The sequence below is a fragment of the Neopsephotus bourkii genome, unplaced genomic scaffold (assembly GCF_033783945.1).
Source record: "Neopsephotus bourkii isolate Nb327-2 ecotype Australia unplaced genomic scaffold, CSIRO-AGI_Nbou_v1 NB_1765, whole genome shotgun sequence".
Classification (NCBI taxonomy): Eukaryota; Metazoa; Chordata; class Aves; order Psittaciformes; family Psittacidae; genus Neopsephotus; species Neopsephotus bourkii.
In genome coordinates, this window is record NW_026902239.1 from 8,475,089 (window position 1) to 8,496,626 (window position 21,538).

At 45.0% G+C, this 21,538-nt stretch overlaps 1 protein-coding gene across 2 annotated transcripts in view; it reads left to right on the plus strand.

The window, feature by feature from the left end:
- Positions 1–9,409: 9,409 nt before the first annotated feature.
- Positions 9,410–21,538, plus strand: part of THEMIS (thymocyte selection associated) — an 80,398-nt gene continuing 68,269 nt past the window's right edge. Inside the window, exon 1 of one of the 2 annotated variants that reach the window (XM_061378261.1) lies at positions 9,410–10,513. In XM_061378261.1, coding sequence (XP_061234245.1) covers positions 10,390–10,513 — 124 coding nt within the window. In that variant the 5' untranslated portion in view covers positions 9,410–10,389. The remainder of the gene's footprint in view (positions 10,514–21,538) is intronic. The other variant, XM_061378260.1, reaches the window with a different exon arrangement.

Genomic DNA, 21,538 nt, shown 5'->3' on the forward strand with positions numbered 1-21,538 from the left:
CTGTTTAAGTTTCAACACATTACCCCTTGTCCTGTCACCACAGTCCCTAATGAATAGTCCATCCCCAGCATCCTTATAGCCCCCCTTCACACACTGGAAGGCTGCTACGAGGTCTCCACGCAGCCTTCTCTTATCCAGGCTGAACAGCCCCAACTTTCTCAGCCAATCTTCATATGGGAGGTGCTCCAGTCCCCTCATCATCCTCATGGTCCTCCTCTGGACTTGTTCCAACAGTTCCATGCCCATTTTATGTTGAGGACACCAGAACTACACACAATACTCCAAGTGAGGTCTCACGAGAGCAGAGCAAGGGGCAGGAACACCTCCTTTGACCTGCTGGTCACACTCCTTTTGATGCAGCCCAGGATACGGTTGGCTTTCTGGGCTGCAAGCACACACTGAAGCCAGCTCATGTTCATTTTCTCATCGACCAGCACCCCCAAGTCCTTATCTGCAGGGCTGCTCTGAATCTCTTCTCTGCCCAACCTGTAGCTGTGCCTGGGATTGCTCTGACCCAGGTGTAGGACCTTGGACTTTGCATGGTTAAATTTCGTAAGGCTGGCATCAGCCCACCTCACAAGCGTGTCAAGGTCCCTCTGGATGGCATTCCTTCCCTCCAGCGTATCAACCGAACCACACAGCTTGGTGTCATCGGCAAACTTGCTGAGGGAGCACTCAATCCCACTGTCCATGGCACAAACAAATATGTTGAACAAGACCAGTCACAACACTGATCCCTGAGGTACACCACTCATTACTGGTCTCCAGCTGGACATTGAGACATTGACTACAACTCTTTGCGTGCAGCCCTCTAGCCTGTTTATTTATCCACCGAGTGGTCCATCCATCAAACTGATGTCTCTCCAACTCAGAGACAAGGATGTCCTGTGGGACAGTGTCGAACGCTTTACACAAGTCCAGGTAGATGACATCAACTGCTCTACCGCTGTCCATCAGTTCAGTAGCCCCATCATAGGCGGCCACCAAATTGGTCAGGCAGGATTTCCCCTTGGTAAAGCCACGCTGGCTGTCACCAAGCACCTTGTTGTTTTTCCTGTGCCTCAGCATGCCTTCCAGAAATAATAATAATGCCTGGTTTTGTATTTACAGGGTCATTTTAAAGACTCCCTTCAACCAGCTCAGTGGTTGTATTTATCTGGAGAATGATCTGAGCTTAAAAAAAATAAATCACAAACCTTTACAGTGTCAGAACTGATTTATTACTGAAAAATATTACTGGAAAATATTACTGGAAATAATTTTCAAAATCCTGTGTTCTGCCCTATTTCCATTCTTTTGAGTTAGCTGACCACTACTTTTCAGGCATATTCCCCTATAGCAGGTTCCTGTCCCCGTCCCCCCCCAGGGGGAGCAAGCAGGTACTTTTCTATGTGGGATATGTGGGTTTCTGTTTGTGCTGCTGACACCATGCCTGCATGAAGAGTCATGGCTACTTTGGCTTTTGTAGGTTTCCATGCCTGGCTTGACTTTCACCCTGTTGGTGGTAAGAGATGGAGTGGCCAAACTGAATGCTACCTGAAGACTCCCACCGGATATTGGCAACATGGAAGTCCCAATAAGCTCTTTATGAAGAATGCAGTAACTCAGAAATTGAAGTGTGGTAAAGAGAGGTTTGTGATCTCTGTTCTTTCAGTACAGGAAGAACAGGCTCAGATATTGCTTTCTCTGAGTATATGTATTTTTCAGCAGCTTTTCTTAATCTTCAATACTGAAAGTTGGATGAAGCAAAAGGAATATTTGCAAGCCAAGATCCTACTGAGGATTAAATCTCCAACAGGATAACCCCCAAAATGGTCCCTTATTACCAGTGGTCCATGATTATATTGGGATAATCTTCCACACTAGGATCAGGAATGGTTTTCAATGTGGCAAATTATTTTTCTCTGCCCCTGGCATTGCACAGCAACTGGAAAAAACTCCTCCAGAGCATTTAGGAGACCAGATCAGAGGTTATCATTTACCAGTGTAGGTGCTAGCAGAGATGGGGACTCCTATGACAACATGTGAGAGGTCAGTAACATTCCTGATTTGGATTGCAATTTCAAACAAGTGCATATATAGCTCTTTCACTGCACCTAAGATAATTGGTTTTGTCAGACTGTGTCATGACAAGTTGCTCTTTGCACATATGTGGAGCTTTCTGGAGCACAGAGGAGCTATGGTGGGTGGGAAAAGCCCAGGGTATTTCCAGGCACATTGCAGGAGAGCCATCAGCCCATTTACAGCTCATTTCCCACTGAGAAAGCACAGATGCACAGCACCAGCAGGGCACCCCAACAACCCACCACAGAAATGGGATCCTGCCCAGAGCCCCCCAAGGCATTGCAGAAGGGTGACCACCCCTTGAGCTGGGCGTGACATCCACCACATGAGTTGACATGAGAGGCTCCCTGGAGCACCTTACAGACTGAGAGGAGGCTGTATGGGACTCACTACAGAAAGCAGGGCAATAGCCGGGTACAAGACTTAATATAGGATGTTTAGATGGGGAAAGGGGGAAATGAAGGTGGTTTGGGGAGGAACAAGGGTGGGAAAATACAGGGCTTAAGGGGGTAAAAGGTCACACATAAGCAAGCTGCTGGTCTGTACATTTGTACGCTGACCATACCCTGCACCGGATCAGTCTAGTCAGTCCTGGCTTCTCATTTATCTCCATTTCTAATTATTTTCCTCTGTGTTTGTGTGTATGGGGGTCTAAGTGCCAGCAGCTAGAGTGGGACCACGGGTCATAGGGCCATGTGGGTGCCAGCAGGGCAAGTGGCTTGGGAGCCAGAGGAAGTGGGGGTTGGAGACAGGAGAGCTGTGTTTCTCTGTGTGTGTACTTATAGGTATTAGGGGGGTCTGTACCAGCCAGTAGCATGAGGCCCTAGGCCTTAAGGGCTGCTGGTGTGCCACAGTGCCAGCACAGAGGTTATTTGCTGCACTGTGCCTAGGCTAAGCTCCTGGAGGGATTCCCACTTCATATATACATATGCATATGCATATTTCCCACTTCATCTGGGTCAGCCACAGAGGGGAACAGAAAGAGGCTGTTAGTACTTGTGTGCATGCTGTGTTTCTGCCTGGGTTGAGCTGGCTGGCTGGTGTGTATATTTATGTGTATAGGTGCTGTATATGTATGAGTGCATGTCTGTGCCTATTGCAAACACATGCTGCTGGTTGACCCTGGAACCACAGAGCTGCAGCTGCCTCCTCCATGCTATAGGGCTGCTGAATTTAGCAACATAAAATGGGTTTTGTTCTGATTTTTCTTGTATAAAAGTCATGCCTGTTTGTACACCTGCTTTACTGGATTGAAGTGATTTTGAAAGCAGTTTCTAATTTTTGTGCACATTTGCAGTTCATGTTAAATAGTTTTTGTGGTATTGTTCCTGGCAATCTTATCTAAGCAAGGAGCCAAATACAAGTGAATTCAGGAACAGCAGAAATGGCCTTAGGGGCTCTTTATACTTAGGCCAAATCAATGCGGACAGGTAATACCCAGCTGCTGGCACTGACAACCTTGGAAAGCTGGTACATCATGAAAATTAGCTTTGATATGCTAGGGTTGTAGACATAATTTTTAAAAATATAAAGATGTCCCACTGGAATAGCTGAAATCACTCACACATTTCAGTGCTCTGTGCCCTGTAAGAACCAGCTTTTTACAATATGGGTCTTTTAATTACCACTGAACGTATGTGATCTCCCCAACTCTCTCCCAAATCAATTATATTTGCTTAATTTCAAATGTGTGTTACTGGGAGTGGAGAATATGGGATCTTTTGTTCTAAAATAGTTGATGAGAGGTTGGATGTGCATGTTCTCTTGTTTGGCTTTTACTAATACCTGTCATTCCTAGACCCACAATCACGTTAATCATCTTGCCTGCAGCACCTGCAGTGTTAACAACTGGCAATAGTGAGCTCTGCACCTGCAGGCTCCCCACTTACAAAACCCATTTCACACTCTCTGGAGCAATGTTTGTTAAGACCAAGTTAACAAACTCTTCAAACCCTATAGTTAGCCTGATACCTCAAATGCCTGAGCACCCACTATAAAAAATAGGGGTTTAATATGTGATGGGTTTAATAATATTTAGTAATATTGCCTCCTCTAAATTATTTACTGAGGTGAGTAGCTCCAGAGAGGAGCCTTCAACACTGGAGCAAAGGGAAACACAGCGTCCACGAGACTCAGTTCTGATGGGCCTCAATACCTACCTGGGACTCGCCTCCCCTGGGACCTGCACTGCAGATAGCCCCTCAGACCTACATTAGAGCTTGTCATGCAGAACTATATGCATAACATATCATAGCTGTTCTGTTCTATTCTGTTCCATTCCATTCCATTCTCTTCTGTTCCATTACAGTCCAGTCCAGTCTATTCAGTCCCTACACCCACAATGGTATGATACCATTATTTGCCTGAAATACCGAGGGGTTTTAATCACCAAAACCACTTTCAAAGACACAAATCAGTAAGGTTACAGGTGGAAAGAGTATTCTATTTATTTATAAATAGTTATTTTAGGTTAGCTTAGCCTAGTTAATTTTAGTCTAGTTTAGTTTGCGTTATATTTTCTTTTTCTAAATCTTTCAGAGTGGTGCTGTGGTAGTGCGAGAGCAGTGCAAGAACCCAGCCAGAATGGGCCGGGGAAGACCTGACAAGGGCTGGTGCTGAATGCTACAGAGGACAGCAGCTAGTCCTGGGGACACGCTGGGGCCACCCTGGGAGTGCAGAAGGCTGCCTCCCCCGGATGCGGGGCACGAGGGCCAGCTGCGTGGAGCATGAGCTGCTGCCTTTGCGCTACAATAGCCCAAAGGAGCCTCATGAAGGGGCTGTGCTCGGCTGCAGAGGAGGCAAAAAACCCCATGGACACTTGCTGGTCCACCCTGGGGAGTAAAAAGCCCTTCCTCCCCCAGCTGCAGGACACGAGGGCCACTGTCGTGGAGCATGAGCACCAGGAGGTAACGCAGAGCACCAGGACCAGAGGAGCCCTGCCAAGTGGTCATGCTCAGTGCTCAGAGGAAGGCAAAAAACCCCCAGGGATCACTGCCAATCTGCCCAGGGGGAAAATTCCTTCCTGACCCCAGCGCTGCTACTTCCTGAGCAAGTGAGCAAGACCAGCTCCTGGTCCACGGGCTGGTTATGCCTCTAAGGGGACAAGGGGACACTGGCACTGCCTTTTCTGCCTCCACCTGGAGGCATCTCAGGGGCTTCCAACAACAGCAAAATGCCGCTGGCCTGATCAGCCCTAGGGACAAGAACCCTTCCTGTGCCTGGCAGTGGGAGCTCCAAAGCACGGGGGGAGGGCACCAGGCCATAAGTGGATCTTATTTCTTATGGCCACTCCCACTATCTCCCCGAAAGATGAGAACAGCTATCTCCCCGAAAACTGAAGCAGGATTTCCATCCATCCGATAAGCTGTGAGTGTGGCCTCTCCACGAGCCGGAATTGCAGCAGAGAGCCTCCAGCAGCTTCGGACAGTCTTCCCTTCTCTGCCCCTCCAAGTAATTCCACTGGTGCCTCAAGGAATTCCTCTTGGGTGCCTTCAGGCTGCCAGCTGTGTCCTGGTGGCAATGCCGGGCACTCTGTCAGTGGGACAGGGCAGGACGCTGCCTTATACTGCCCCAGCACATTGTGATGCTGCGTTGGTGGGTGGTGGCATTATGACACGGGGGTGATGGGGCCCCCACAGCCCTGCCCACCGCAGCCCTGCTGCTGCTGCCCCTTCACCCTGTGTGCCTTGGAGAAAGGCCTTTGGGCTGCTGGCCCGGAGGCAGTGCTTGTGCCCAGGAGGCCCGGGGGGATCTCCCTGCCCATGGCAGCCACAGACTGGGCATCGCTGCGGGGTGTCCCTGTAAATTAATCTCATCTTCAGACTGTATCAGTAAAGGCTTTTATACCACGTACAGTCATTTGACTGGTGATCCCAGAGGTGAAAGAAAGGGGGTTTGGTTCCCTCTGCATGAACTTTGCAGAAATGTAGACAGCCAGCGTACAGGATTTCCTCACCATTCCTTACCAATACACCAAGTGGCATTTGCTGCTGCGCTGCTTATGGCGAGGTCTTCTTATTGGAAACAAGAAGAATTTCAGAAATCTCTTCTGCGTTTATTTGTTAGGTGTTTGCTTGTGTTTATTAACATTCATGTGTCTAGTTTGGGGGGTTACCTCTTGTATTACTACTTGAATGCAACCCTTCACTGACTGCTGCCTAATTCCATGCTCCTGGTAGATCAATATTTGATCCAAATTCAATTTAAACCATGTGGACTGCGCAGTTTTCCCCTGCAACACACATAAAAACCAAGTAACTGACTCAGCTGTGTAGAACAGTTTTAAAACCCTCAGGTAAGTCTCACGTAAGGGTGCTGTATAGAGTTTGGCAGAGACTGAGAGATTGGCAACAAATCCCCCCAGCACATTCGTTCAGATCCTTGAAATGCAGAATGACCCCTGGTCGCTCTCCCATAGGCTTGTTTCTCGAGTGCTCTATCGGGGGGGCTGGCCCCCCTTGGGACCTGCACTGCAGACAGCCCCTCAGACCTACGTCAGAGCTTGTCATGCAGAACTGTACTCTACAGCCCCATCACAGAAGGCCACCAAATTGGTCAGGCAGGGTTTCTCCTTAGTGAAGCCGTGCTGGCTGTCACCAACCACGGCGTTGTTTTCCGTGTGCCTCGGCATGCTTTCCAGGAGAATGCGCTCCAGGGCCTTGCCAGGCACAGAGGTGCCGAGGTGAGCAGCTCCAGAGAGGAGCCTCCAACCCCGCAGCGAGGGGAAACCCCGCGTCCAGGAGCCTCAGTTCCGAGCGGCGACAGCCACCGAGCGAGCCTCGAGCCCTGGTCAGGCCTTGCCCCGCAGCCGGCAGCTCCGGGGCGGTGCCAGGAGGGACGGCCCCGGCCTGAGCGGGGAAAATCCGCCCCAGGGAGGGCGGGAGCGGGGTGGGGAGCGCTCGCTTCAGGCCCGGGGCCCGGTCTGGGAGCTCTGCTCTGGCTGCCCCGGCGGTGGCAGCGTCGGCACCAGACAGAGCCGGTGAGAGGGGAGGCTGCAGCGCAGAGCTCGGGGTGCAGAAAGTGCCTGCACTGGTCCCGTGAGGCGAGGGTGCACAATGGGCAGGGCTGCACTCGGTGCGCCCTGGTGGAGGCTCTCCTGCAGCAGGGGCTGAGCTGCGGGAGCTGTCAGTAGCTGAAAGGTGTCAGGGGAGCTGAGAGGGGGCTGGGCTGCTTGCTCCAGGCCCAGACCGTGCAGGGGCCAAAAGCGGCCACCATAGCACATACAGAAAAGGAGGAGGGCATCAATCCGAGAAGCTGGGAGCTAGTAACAGAAAGTGATTGTCCTGCTGCAATCAGCACTGGTGCAGGCTCCCCTTGAGTACTGGGTGCAGTTCTAGGCACTACCTTTTACGAAGAGTCTGAAGGTCCTTGAATGCGTCCAGAGGACGGCAGCAAAGCTGGTGACAGGGCTAGAAGGCACGTCCTGTGAGGAGCGGCTGAGGAGGCTGAGTTTGTCTGGTTTGGAGAAAAGGAGGCTGAGGGGTGACTTCATTTCTCTCTATATGGAGAGGGAGGTGCAGTTCTCTTCTTGCTGGGATCCATTGATGGAACACATGGGAATGGTTCAGAGCTGGGACAGGGTCTTGGAAGGCAGACACAGGCACTATGAGAACGAAGATCTTAGGCCCACTGTAGGAAGAATCAGGTTTGATGTCATCCTAAGAACCTGAATGTGGTCCATGTGATCCATGGGACCTGATGAAATCCATCCGCAGGTCCTGGAGGACCTGGCGAATGAAGTTGCTAAGCCCCTGGCCATCATACTTAAAAATCATGGCAGTCAGGTGAAGTTCCTGATGACTGGAAAAAGGGAAATATAACCCTCATTTTCAAGAAGGGGAAAATGGATGACTCGGGGAGTTACAGACCAGTCAGTCTCACCTCTGTGCCTGGCAAAATCTTGGAACGAATTCTCCTGGAAGGCATGCTAAGGCACATGAAAATCAACAAGGTGCTTGGTGACAGCCAGCATGGCTTCACTAAGGGGAAATCCTGCCTGACCAATTTGGTGGCCTTCTATGATGGGGCTACTGAACTGAGGGACAGGGGTAGAGCAGTTGATGTCATCTACCTGGACTTGTGTAACGCGTTCGACACTGTCCCACATGACATCCTTGTCTCTAAATTGGAGAGACATCAATTTGATGAATGGACCACTTGGTGGATAAAGAACTGGCTGGATGGCCACATGCAAAGAGTTGTGCTCAATGGCTCAATGTCCAGCTGGAGACCAGTAATGAGTGGTGTCCTTCAGGGATCAGTGTTGGGACCGGTCTTGTTCAACATCTCTGTGCCATGGACAGTGGGATTGAGTGCTCCCTCAGCAAGTTTGCCGATGACATCAAACTGTGTGGTTCGGTTGATACGCTGGAGGGAAGGAATGCCATCCAGAGGGACCTTGACACGCTTGTGAGGTGGGCTGATGCCAACCTCATGAAGTTTAACCATGCCAAGTGCAAGGTCCTACACCTGGGTCAGAGCAATCCCAGACACAGCTACAGGCTGGGCAGAGAAGAGATTCAGAGCAGCCCTGCTGAGAAGGACTTGGGGGTGTGTTTCAATGGGAAACTTAACATGAGCCGGCTTCAGTGTGCGCTTGCAGCCCAGAAAGCCAACCGTATCTTGGGCTGCATCAAAAGGACCGTGACCAGCAGATCAAAGGAGGTGTTCCTGCCCCTTTGCTCTGCTGTCGTGAGACTCACTTGGAGTACTGTGTGTAGTTCTGGTGTCCTCAACATTAAAAGGACAGGGAGCTGTTGGAACAAGTCCATAGAATCATAGAATCATAGAATAGTTAGGGTTGGAAAGGACCTTAAAATCATCTACTTCCAACCCCCCTGCCATGGGCAGGGACACCTCGCTCTAAACCATATCACCCAAGGCCTCATCCAACCTGGCCTTGAAGTCCAGAGGAGGGCCACAAGAATGATCAGGGGACTGGAGCACCTCCTTTATGAAGATAGGCTGAGAAAGTTGGGGCTGTTCATCCTGGAGAAGAGAAGGCTGCGTGGAGACCTCATAGCAGCCTTCAAGTAACTCAAGGGGGCATATAGGGATGCTGGGGATGGACTCTTCATTAGGGACTGTAGTGATAGGACAAGGGGTAATGGGTTCAAACTTAAACAGGGGAAATTTAGGTTAGATAAAAGGAGGAAGTTCTTTTCTGTGAGGCACTTGAAAAAGTTGCCCAAGGAAGTTGTGAATGGTCCACCCCTGGTAGTGTTCAAGGCCATTTTGGATGGAGCCTCGGGTGAGATGGTTTAGTGTGAGGTGTCCCTGCCCATGGCAGGCATTTGGAACTGGATGATCTTATGGTTCTTTCTCATCCTGACTATTCTAGGTGAAATGCCGCTTTTTAAAAATAAGCAGTTAGTTATCTCACTCACCGTTTTGTCACAACATCATACTTTCCCTGACACATCAGGGAGACATGAGAACAGTGTAAGGGAACATGAAATCACAGTGACTTCAGTTTTCCTGATGATCTGAGTCTGCTGCTTATTTACTATGTGATCTCACCTTCAGAAGAGTGCTGCTGCAATAACAACACATGATCAGGCTCAGAGGAGCAGAGTTGGGACCAATGCTTGGGATTTGCCCTCAGTGCAGTCTGATTTTCACTTGGTACTGGGCAGCAGCCTCTTAAAATTCATTTCTAGTTGCAGCATCTCAAATTCAAATCTCCACAAGTCACTGGTGACATTAAAAAATCTCGTCCTTTTTGCAAAACAACCTTATGTTTTAATGTCCCTCTACCTGATGAAGTAATTTGGATTCTCCTTGTGAGTCTTAAATCCAGATACAATGTTTAAGACAGCAAAAACATTAGAACAAAACGGTTTCCTTTCTTTTGTTCAAATGCTGCTTGTGGTTTTGAAGACAAAAATAACCAAATTATTTTGGTGTGCTCTAAATACATAAACAAACAAAACCTACCCAGATGTGATGGTGTTTCCCCACCTTAGGCAGGACTGACGATAGTATCTTCTTTTCACAAGGTCAGTAACTGTCACCAATGAGATGGAGTTCTGTGGCAGAACCCTCTGCCTGCTGCAAAACAAGTACCCACAGGACTTCTCCTAGCCAGATGTGGCTCTTTGGTGGGTACAGGTACCCCATCCTCGTGGTGAGGCACTGGCTTAGGATCCCCCAGCCTCACCCCACTCCAGCTGCAGCCATGGGAGGAAATGGCCATGAAGTGGAGGAAGCAGAAGTACCTCTCTGTGCTGCTCCTCCCCTCCACTGCGGAGCCTCACAGCTCTCCTGGGCGCAGCATGCACCAGGCTGAAAGTGTTGCTGCCTCGAAAGCTCTTCACTGGTTTTTACATGCCAAATCCACATGCTGCCTTGCTGCGGACCATGGCATCTACTCTGGAGAAGTTCATTAATTCTGTGGACCCCAGGACTCTTCCCAGGGTCCTCCAAATCCAGTCAGGAATCTATCTCCAAGGTGAGCATCGGGTGCTTTCTGACAGCTTTGCAAGTCTGACATCAGGTTCCCCTTGGGATCTGGATGTAGGGGAGGCAGAGGGAGGATTTTGAAAGAGTTGTCTCCCAGCAGTTTCCCACCAGCTGCAATTTCCCCTTTGAAGAACCAGTGTAAGAATTAATAGCTTTGGAAATGTCTTTGATAGGGTGTGCATCTGGTCTTCTCGCAGTGAGGAAGGAGCTGTAGATAGTCTTCATTGTATCCTGGAATGAGTCACGAATTTGCTTTGCACTCACACAGAGCCATCAAACGAGCAAATGCATATCACCTCACAAAGGTTAATTGATTAAACCTAGCTCTACTATTCTGGGGTTGGCATGAGGAGGTGCTCTCTGTCACATGAATAGAGAGACAGGGAGTTTGGAAAGTGACTGTGAGGGGCTATACAGTTTTCCTGAATTTCTGCCCTACATTTGGGAGTGCTTCAGGTGGTGCAACAATACAGAAGAATGGGTATGAGCCAGAAAGGAGTACCACAGAGGCTGTATTTTGCTGGGTTTTCCTAATGCTAATCTTTTCTTGTATTTATTGCTGGGCTCTGTGTGCACAAAACACAGTAGAAGGATGGTAAAGACGCTTGCACAGGAGGGAAATGCTAGGCGCTTAGTCAGGGCATAGGTGTTGTTTAATGACAGCAAAACCACCATGTCAAGCTGATGCATTAGTCTAGGAAAAGAAAGTTACCCCCCTGTCACTGCAAGGGTAAACTTGGGGTCACACTAAATAAAACAGAGAGGGCTTCATGAAATGAGCTGAAGACTTCAGCTTCAGCAGAATACCTACTCCAGGATTCACAATATCTATCTTTACATCAGTCTAAAAATCTCCATTCTGTGCCATAGTAAGAAGAGAGAGGAGGCAGCCCATGTTAGCCACTTTCCACACACCTAGGAAATAGTAGTAATATAAATACAAGTTACATATATATGTGTATGTATACATATATGTGTGTCTGTATACAGGTACACAAAATACTGTGAAATATATATGTATATACAAAATCCTATGATAAAATGATGGTAGCCCAGCTGTCATCAGGTTTCTGAGTTCCTATAGTCTGCATTCTGCTGTTAGTGAATAGCAAAGCTCATGCCGGTACATCTTTGGAGCCAGGGTATTTCAGCTTGTCCTTCCATTTATCCTGTAAATCCTTCCTCATGAGGAGAAAAAAACAGTGGAGACATATCCCACACACCATTTTGCATCAGTATCCCCGCATGTGAGGAAAAGTGGCAATTAGGTGATGACTGCAGATAATAAAAGAGTGTGCACAACCTTGGGAGGGAGTGGTGTGTGCTCTAGAGAGTCAGGCATGTTTGCACTAAATCCGAGAGCCCTTGTGCTGCTCTGATGGTTCTTCAGTATTCAGCAGCACCATTTCTTCCTGTTCTCTTCTCCCAGTGGCTTCCTCTCAGCTATACTCATATGTTTCCATCAGCAGGCTAGATGCAGCACTAACATACATGCAGGTGTTTATACAGCTTATACAATAAGCTAGGCTAATATAGACAGTCTGTTTGGCTTCTTCCTTCCACAGTTGGCACATCCCCAGAATACCTAGAAACACAGATGTTAGCTAGCAGGCTTTTCTTGGTTCCTCTATCATCATCTTCCCTGCTTCAGAGGCTTTAGAGGAAGCTTGAGAAATTGAGGCACTATGATGTACCTGATAGGTTTGTAAGATCTAGGGTTACAAAAGATATTCTCAGACCAAGCTCTCCCTTCCTCTTCCTCCTTCCCTCCCTCCACCCCTTTTTCTCTCACTCCCTCCCTCCCTAATCAGTCTATCCATGTTGGCTTCCTTCTGAACATTTTGCTCCCCTCCATGCCTGACAGCAGGGGTGAACACACTGTTCTGCGATTGCATTCTGATTTATGTTGCATTTTCTAAAGTGAGAATACTGCTTCAGAGAGAGTCTGAAGTAAATCCTGTTATATTGCTAAACAGGAGAGTGAACCACTTTATGCACTTCAAATTTCTATTAGGATGTCCTTCCTCAAGCAGATACCTGCACCCCTCCAATAATCTTTTTGTTTTCTCCTACCACATACAGTACACCAGCAATCTCACTGTGGGTAATGGCAGGTCCGTCGACAACAAATACGGGTTTATTGCTACCTGTGCAGGGGCGAAATCAGAGCTTTTGTGCACTGATTGTAGTAGCTCCCGAATGTCTACAGAGTCAGCCTGGTTAGCTGAGTCCTACTTGGATTAGTGTTTTTATGGAGTTGGATTTCACAGGAATCTTTAACCATTCTCAACAGAACATGCAGATAGTAAGGGAGAAGATTTGTTTTTAAAGCATTACATGGGATTGTTTGAAACTGGTCAGTCACAAGAGGTGATTAATTTTATGATGTAAAAATTTAAAATAGCACGTATTTGTATGTATATATGTAATGCTATGTATGTTCCCCTCTCAGTAACACCAGAAAAAGGTGCAGCGTTTCTTAGTGTCAGCTTAACCAGGAACATCGAATGGCTAATGGAGTAAATAATGATTTACTAAATCCATTACAGCTGTCACATCAAAGCTGTAGCAGCCAAGCAAAGGCAGCTATAGTAATTTAGTTAGTAAGAAGACAACGAAGTGTAATTCATTCACTGGTCTTCTGTGGTAAATGGTGTGCTGTGGGAATGAAACTCTTCATCCACTCTATTTGGAAGCAACATTTTGCACACATTCCACTTAGGCCTAAATGATTTTACAAATAAAAGACTTGCAAATTAGCCTTACTACTCTTAACAGATTTTCTGTACCTCTGGAAGCATAAGAAAAGCATAGTGCTCTAAGTCTTTGTTAGGATGGATGTATATTTTTCCATGTGGTGAGGTATTTTTATTAAAGTCAAGCTCCAGGGAAAGAGTGGGAATTTGATTGCTTTGGGCAAGGTAAAAGCTCTAAAAGATCCCATTCTGCCTTCATGCTATGTTACACCAAATGTAGTCTATGTCATTTTCAAACCCAGGCCTGCCTGCTGCAGTTCCCTGGGGGAGAGTAGGTTGAAACTCGCTGTGTGCACTCATTCCACCATTAGTCTCTCTACTGGCCTATAAAAAATTAAGTTCTTGCTGCTGTTAATGAAATTGCAGCTCCCCAAACTACAAATGGACAGGACTTTATAGACCCTGTTTCCATTCAGAATACTTTCAGCTAGAAAAGCTGTGTGCAATTGAACTTTTGTTGCTAGTAGTGAGTACTACCACCTAGACACCTTTCTGAGGAAGCTCTGTTCACATTTTTGTTCCTGGCTTGAAGCAGAGGGAACAGTTTCCACTGGAGTTATGTCAGTATTTTTCATGATACACCTGGACTTTGGGGTTGGTTGAAGCCTTACCCAGTTTACTTTAGGCAGGATAGCCAAGGTTTGAAGAGCTTATTCATACTTCCATTTTCTTACTCTCCTTTCCCTCTAGCAGTGTGTGGTTTCATAGCTAGAGTCCCAGCCTGCAGTCACCACCTATGAGACTATGCAGACTCAGAAACACAGGGTTTTAGTAATAGCCCTAACTTATTCTAAAGTGCTTTTCATTCATCAGAAAACAGAAACAGGTGAAAGGAGAGGGCGGTTATGCAAACCTCAGGGATGCTTTTCAGGGAAGTTGTTTTGGACTCTGAAGTCTTAATATTGTTTTTACAGGAACTGGACTGTTGAATCTCTGAAGGGAATAGAAAGGCTGATTATAAAATGAGAGCAAGTTTGCCATATACAAGTATCTTGTTAATCAGCATTGATTAGAAAGAAACTACAGTGCAGACTGAAGTACATGACAATTTAACACCTCATTAAAATATGTTATTAAAATTCAACTATTAAAACTCCATTGGAAAATTGATTGATTGAATATCTTTCTTTGAACATTTTAGTAAATATTTATACTTAGTGAGCTAAGTACTGTATGACCACTGATTTTTACAGATACCATGCAAGTACAGGCTTTCATTTTTGTGTTACAAAAATTATGTCTGTTTTAATATTGATGTAATTATTTTATGGGTAGTTGAATTTAACATTCTGCAGGCTTAATTTAACCAGTGGCAGGACAGTAAAAAGTGTCAAACTTTAATTGTGAATAATGTAGAACTTCTCAAGGCACCTATTCTGTTGGTGTTTCTTGCTGCTAGCCGTGTTTCCTACCCACAGCCTTCCCATTTTTGCTCCACCTAACTAGAAATCACACATTGCCTTATTTTATTCCCCTGAAGCTAAATGCACACATCAGCAATGGGATTAGGACACCGTGGATTGGGTCTTGTGTGAGTACAGGAAGAGCTGGTAGCACCTTGCTGCAGTTCAGCTGTTCGAAAGCAACATTTGTGTTGTAAAAAATCACAGTGCCAGGACATGCCTTCTTTATGACAGACCAATGAAACACATTGGGAAAGTTTATATTCTGGTCTCTTTCTCTGAGGAAACTCTAAGTCAGCAGCCTACACCTCTGCAGGCGGGGAGTGCAGTGAAGCAACATTCTGTAAACGTGATGATCCGCCCTCTGCTCTCTCTCCTGGGGCTCTGAAAGTGCCGGGTCTTTCCACACAGGGAGAAAATAGTGGGAAAATGCAACAGTAGGGACTCAGATACATCCCTGGTTAATGCTCTCCCAGAGCTAAGGGAGTTAAAGATGCTCAGTATTGCCAAGTGGAGATTCCAGCTCTGGGCAGCTGCTTGGTGTTCTCCAATAGCCGCATGGGGGACAATGATGAGCAAAACACCTTGGGGTTTGCTCCTTCTTTGGTGAATACGAATAGTTCCATTTCAGAGCTCCCTTTGGTGAACCATAAAGAACATGAACATGCTTATGTTCATGGCTTCTCTTGGCTCTCCTTTGCTGGTTGTGTCTCCGTGCCTGCTCACTGTCTTTATAGTTTCAATTTCACCCTTTCTGCTTCTGTTACTGAGTAACAGAATCTTTTCAGCATGTGGTTCTGTGAACTTTTCAGGGGAGTGCTGGGCAGAGTGCTGAAGCCACTTATAAAAATCCTGTTAACCCTGTAACTGCAGCTAGCCAAACCAGATAGAAGAGCCCTTGTATATCAAGTCTCAGCTGTCCCAAGTCCTATTGTAGACAATCCATCACTCTCAACACTAACAGAAAATCATCACATAGGATGGAATGACTTTCTACTGTTTTTAAGCCAACCTAGAGGTATGAAAAGATTATGAGTCAATGAACACTAGGATATGCAGTCTGTAATACTTATGAATATAACAAAGAAGCCTCTTCGGGATTAATAAAGGCACTTTTCCTTATAAAAAGCAACAAGACAATTTAAACAGAGGCTGAAGCATGAACAGCTTTGAACAGCTTTGATGAAGATAATTAGGGTTGTATTTCTTAGAGGTGGAAGATCAATAAAAATGACCTGTGCATTTATTGAGTGGACTCTTATTTGTGTGCATGCCAAAGGGAGAATTGCACATGGAATGGGTGAAATTTGTGGTACTGTGTTTGCACATGCTAATTTGTCACATTTTTTTAATAGAGATAGATGCCAAACCTGTCTGTAAAAATTGAAGGGTTTTTTCCTTTGAACATAGTTGTTTGCCTTCCTCTAGCTTGAGCAGTTAGGAGCAAGAGCCCTAGGTACAGCCTAGGGTACAGATAGTTTGGGTTCCCTCTTTTGGTCAGTAGTTGGTGAATGTTGGTAAATTTTCTTTATTAATATGTACCACTGAAATTCTCCTGCTCTTGTTCAGGCTGCTTCAAAACTATGCTTTATTCTGAACAAGAAGGAAAGTGCCCTGCAGTGAATGCAATATGAGAACAAACCCTGACTTTTATGGGTCAAATATTGCTCATTTTATTCATGCTGCTGCCCTCAATGGGATGAGTCATCCAGAAACAGAAAAATCTGACCCTGGGTAACTGGTGCTGAGGGCAAAACTGCTTCAAGGATCTTCTTGTGGGGATTTTCTTTCTATAACATTCACCTTTGGGCCTCTCTGTGGATCTCATAGGAGGTGGGCAGAATACCCAAATTGCTTGGCTTGTCTTGATGCAAGGGTCAAAGCCCTGCCTTGGCTTACTGAAGCTGCCCTCAATGTGCTGGTTTCCTGCAGTAGAGAGGGCTCCCTGGCTGTTGTTGCATTTGGGCGTCCAGGGATGCAAAGAAGAGGACTGCAACAGGAGGAGCCCTGTTTGCCTACACATGAATCTTATCATCCTATAAAAATGCCAAGGCAATTCTTACAAACTCAGGTTCTGGGAAGGTAATGGAACAAACTATAGCAAATAACCAAGGAGGGAGGATCCAGGGATAAACATCATACACAAGCCCATGACCATGCACTGTTTCTGAGTTGCAGGGCTTTTGTGGAGTAATTTATTTTTTTCTCCAGCTCCTGGTGATCTATGCATAAGGGGACATGGCATTAGTACAGTTTCACAGTTTCTGGTTAGCTCCATTGGACACACAGTAGTGGCACAAGGGGCAGCATGCTGTGATCTCGGTAGGGGAAGATGCTTAAACATGTTTCAAGTTCTGCACTGCACCTGTGACATGCTCAACACTCTGTCCTGATTTGCAATTTAATTTAGGCAGCCTTCTTAGACCTAGTCAATCAAAGCACAGATTTCCAGTTAAACATGCACTTCAGTAAACGTACCTTAAGTGAAAGTAATTAATACTGCAAAGAAAATGAATAAAACTAAATAAATCATTAACAGCTAAACCAGTGACTGATGCTGTTCAAAAGCAACTTTTGGCATTCTCTTCACTGATGCAGTAATTCTGACTCGTGGGTAAACCCAAACAAAAGGTCAAAGATATTGCATTTGGAGCTGTGGTTTTGCTTGCTCTTTTCATTATAGTGGCTGCTGCATGCAAAAAGCTCTGTTGCCACATGCAGAGCATGAGCCCTCTGGATAGATGAGAATCAGAAGAAAGTATTGAAAAAAAATAGCCATAAAACCTATTAGGAAAGGAATAAATCAGAAGCTGCATAAGTAATTTTTTTTTAAATTTCCATTATGATTGAAATGGCTTAGAGCACTTGACATTTAAAGTTTGACTTTATATGGGAAAAGATAAATCTTAGAGCTTTTGGTTTTTTGATGATTTTGTGCTGGCAAAAATCAGACCTTCTGCAGCCTAATTAGGTATGATCAAGATAAGATGCCTTCTTTACACAGAGCCTTTTGAAGGGAATTTACCTTCATGGCAATTCAGCAGCTGAACTGCTTGGAGGGTTTGTGTCCCAGAGTGACCAAACGTGCAGATTTTTTGTTGATTGAGACATATTATAGAGAGAAGGGCCATTACAAAGCCTAGTAAGTTGCTCTGTCACTTGATAAACGATCTTTACAGAAATTCTGCCTTTGTGACCACTGCTAGCCCTGGGCTCCTGGAACACCCTGTGGGCACAGGAGAGCTGGGCTCACTTGCTGTCGGTGGGTGCACCTTCCAGGTGTAGGAAAGAAGGGATGGATAAAAGCTTTATACTATTTGCAGCCACTCTCACAGCCTGGGGCTGGAGAGAGAAGCTGGGTCATGCTTTCTTCTTTGCCTGACATTGAGCATACGATTTTCAGCCTCTTCCCCACAACTTGTTAGTTTATTTGAGTTTAGTGGGGGAAATCCAGCATGCTGATTGGCATCTGTGGTGTTCAGGAGATATTTGACTGGAAAAAAATAAAAAAAAAAAAGACACTTCTCACAATCAGAAATAGGTTACATTTCACTACTGCTTAATCAGAGTATAATATGGTTAAAGTTATTAATCAAAATTCTCCTCCCCGCAACTTTAAAATAGATCTCCCTTCTTGCCAAAGAGCATCAACTGAACAACTGGCTAACCCCCAAATAATGCCCATAAAGAATGATATCTTTTTTATTGACACTAATTATAGATACATTATGTCCTATATATTACTTTTGGAGCCTGCAGCAGCCTTAATAGAACTGGGATTTCAGCTGAGCTCTGTTGTAGGGGAAAGCAGGCTATTGTTATTCTGGCTGAATGGCTGCACCAAGGGATTGTGTCTTTATGTGAAAGGAGAACCATTTTACCAGCCCCTGAAACAGAATCACCTCTGATCTGGGAAGACAGCACCCATATGCGCAACTGATGACAACATAATAGTGGAGAAAGAAGCACTGGGAAAAGGACACTGGGACAAAATTCTACTTTTTCAGGAGATCTTTCATCTCCTTGCAAAGTGGCCAGGTTCCCTGTTCTTTGGATCTTCTTTCAGAGACTGCTCAGCTTGCCAGCTGCAATGAATTCAGTGGGTGTTTCTGAGAGATGAAAGCGGTAATGTTTTCCTTCAAGGATTCAAACTCATAGGCTGAGGCGTCAATGCCTAGTGCTTGGACTCCAAAGACATTTGTTTTGTTAGGAGAAAAGCTTGGTCTTGGTTCAAAAAGTAAGAAAAAAGAACGGATGATATTTCAAAGTGCTTAGTAGCACCCTGTAGCAGACAGACGGTTAGACTGGGAGTCAGCCAGCCTGGGCTTGAGCTCCAATCCTGCTGAATGGTCCTCTGTGCCACCTTAGTCAAGCCTTTTGTCTTGTTCGCATTGCTGTCCCTAGCTCTCCTTGCTAACTGTCAAGGAGCATGCAGCAGAAGGGAGTTACATAGTACTGATATATTATTGCTGTTTAGTCATGGGCCTGATTTTGAGCCATACTTCCTATCAGCATCCATGAAGCATTCACTCTGGGGGCAGTCACCAAATTCAGCTCTAAACTGCTGGGAAGGAAAACGAACCTATTAGTGAGATATTTGATGTTCTACCTTGTACCATAAAATATTTCTCTCAGTGGTCTCATGTGTCCTGACATGAAGAATGTCATTCTCCATCTTAGGCATTCACCGTATTTATATTTCATATTGTTGTTTTTATAAAACTCTTTTTGTACCTATAATGAGAAATAATAAAGGGCTCATGTTAGAGAAGATGGTGCTGTAGCCGCTTAGCATTTTAAGAAAGTTGGAGGAAAAAGATACTGAACCGATTGTTATGATTGTTTTGATGTGATCACAGCAGTTGCTAATATGGATCATCAGACTAGAGATGAGCTTATGAAAGGATATAAATGTGTTTTTCATTGAACAAAATAACAGTCCAAAAAGGTAGTTTCAAAGACAAGAAGCTCTTTAATTGCAGCCTTCAGGAGCATTGTTTGATCACTATAAATAGGCTGCTTTATTCTGGGTTCTGCTAAAATGTGGGTTTTTTTCATTATGTTGCATATGTGTTTCTCAAATCAAAAAGATTACTTGATTTACGCTTTCAGCATCTTACACTTTCTTTGTGGCTTGAGTGAGACAAACAGTTACTGTTGGGCAACAACAAATAAAGGTACTATAAGGTCCATTTCAATTTTATTTTTCACTATAATGTTCGTGGGGGTCCAGATCACACAGCTGAAGTAAAATCTTTCAGGGTCACATTGTCACACTGGGTATTTCCACAGTGTTTTAAGACTAATTATCATGGCTTTTAAAGGAAAAAGAATTTTTATTGTTCCTTTTGAAAACCATGCAGTTTCTGTCCCTCCCTTTTATCAGCACAAATATTTGCTGCAAATGCCTAGATGACAAATCACACAGGTAACATTTTTCTTGTCTGAATGTAATCTTCATTGTACTATTCCAGGCAAACCGCCAAGGAAAGGCTAAAATCAGGGCTAAGGCAATCTGGTTGCAGACAAATATGTAATTACAATCAATACTGTATGTGCAATTGGACCCCCAAAATGCATCTATTCTTGCATGGATGGCAGTCTCTTTTTATTTTATTTTTTTTTTTAACCTGGTATCATTAAAAATGAGGCTTCTGCAATCAGTCTCGGTCTGTAAACCATTTCCTCCCAGCATCTCACCCTCATGATCTTTCAACCTCTCAGTCTGTTTTAAATGAAGCTGATAAATAAGGAGGTAATTAAAGACCCACAAGCTGCCCATGAATATGGTCATCTAGGTAGATTTGTACATACATGTACACACATTTATCTGTCTATACACTCAAATATATGTTTTACTAATAAGTTATTGAAGGTTGGGTTTCTGATTTCCTTAACTGGATGGAAAATATGGTGGCATACCTCCGTTACTCAGTAGTTACATAAGCAATTTATACAACTTTTCTTCTGCTATGAAAGGTACAGTTCTGTGACCATCAGACCTGGGATTCTTGGGCACTCTCCACCTCTACTCTGCTAAAAGCTTTCCTCGCTTCTACAAGACCTAAAATGTCCTTCCTAAATGCATAATACCCTTTCCCTTGTCAATGATGTAAAAAAATATGTCTTTTCTTTCTTCCTTTTTAATTCAAGAATGGATTCCCTTTCCTTGGTATTACTACAGAGCATTTGTTGCCAGTAGATTATGTACACATGTGATAGTTTATTTCTTTGATGGTAAGACAACCACTTAATTTTTTGGGGTTTAATTTATGTATTGATTTTAGTTAAAGCCATAAAATGCTTGCAGTTTTTTTAAGTTTTAATTTTCATCTCACTTTTTCCTCAAACTGATGCTTTTAGATGAATGATCCGCTTGTTTCCCACATCAGTGTTACGTTTTGTTCTGCTGAAAGACCCTGAGAGTTAAGATGTTATGACAGCCCTGTCTATTCTGCATGCACTCTTCTGTGGCTTGTAGTGTGGCATTATAATCCAACTTTTTTTCTGAATGTATCATCTTGGCCCTTGATGTTGCAAACAGAGCCTGCAGCTCCATGTAATGCTTTTTGTAGACTCCAGCTTGCACTCCATATGCTTGTCTGCCTCAGGTACTTTCTCTCTTTTCTGAGTGGAAATTCCATTTTCTTGTGTATTTTAGCCTTTTCTTGTAGCATTTTAGATTCTCTGCCATCTCTACAGTGCTAGGCCACTGTTTACACTGCATAGGTTGTTATATGCATTTCTCATGGTTTGCATATTTTGATTGCTTTGTCAAAGACTAATTTTTGTGTCATGCAATCATCTATTTTTTAGTGTTTGGCAGAGCTAGTCTCTTCTCATAGTATTGCCAGA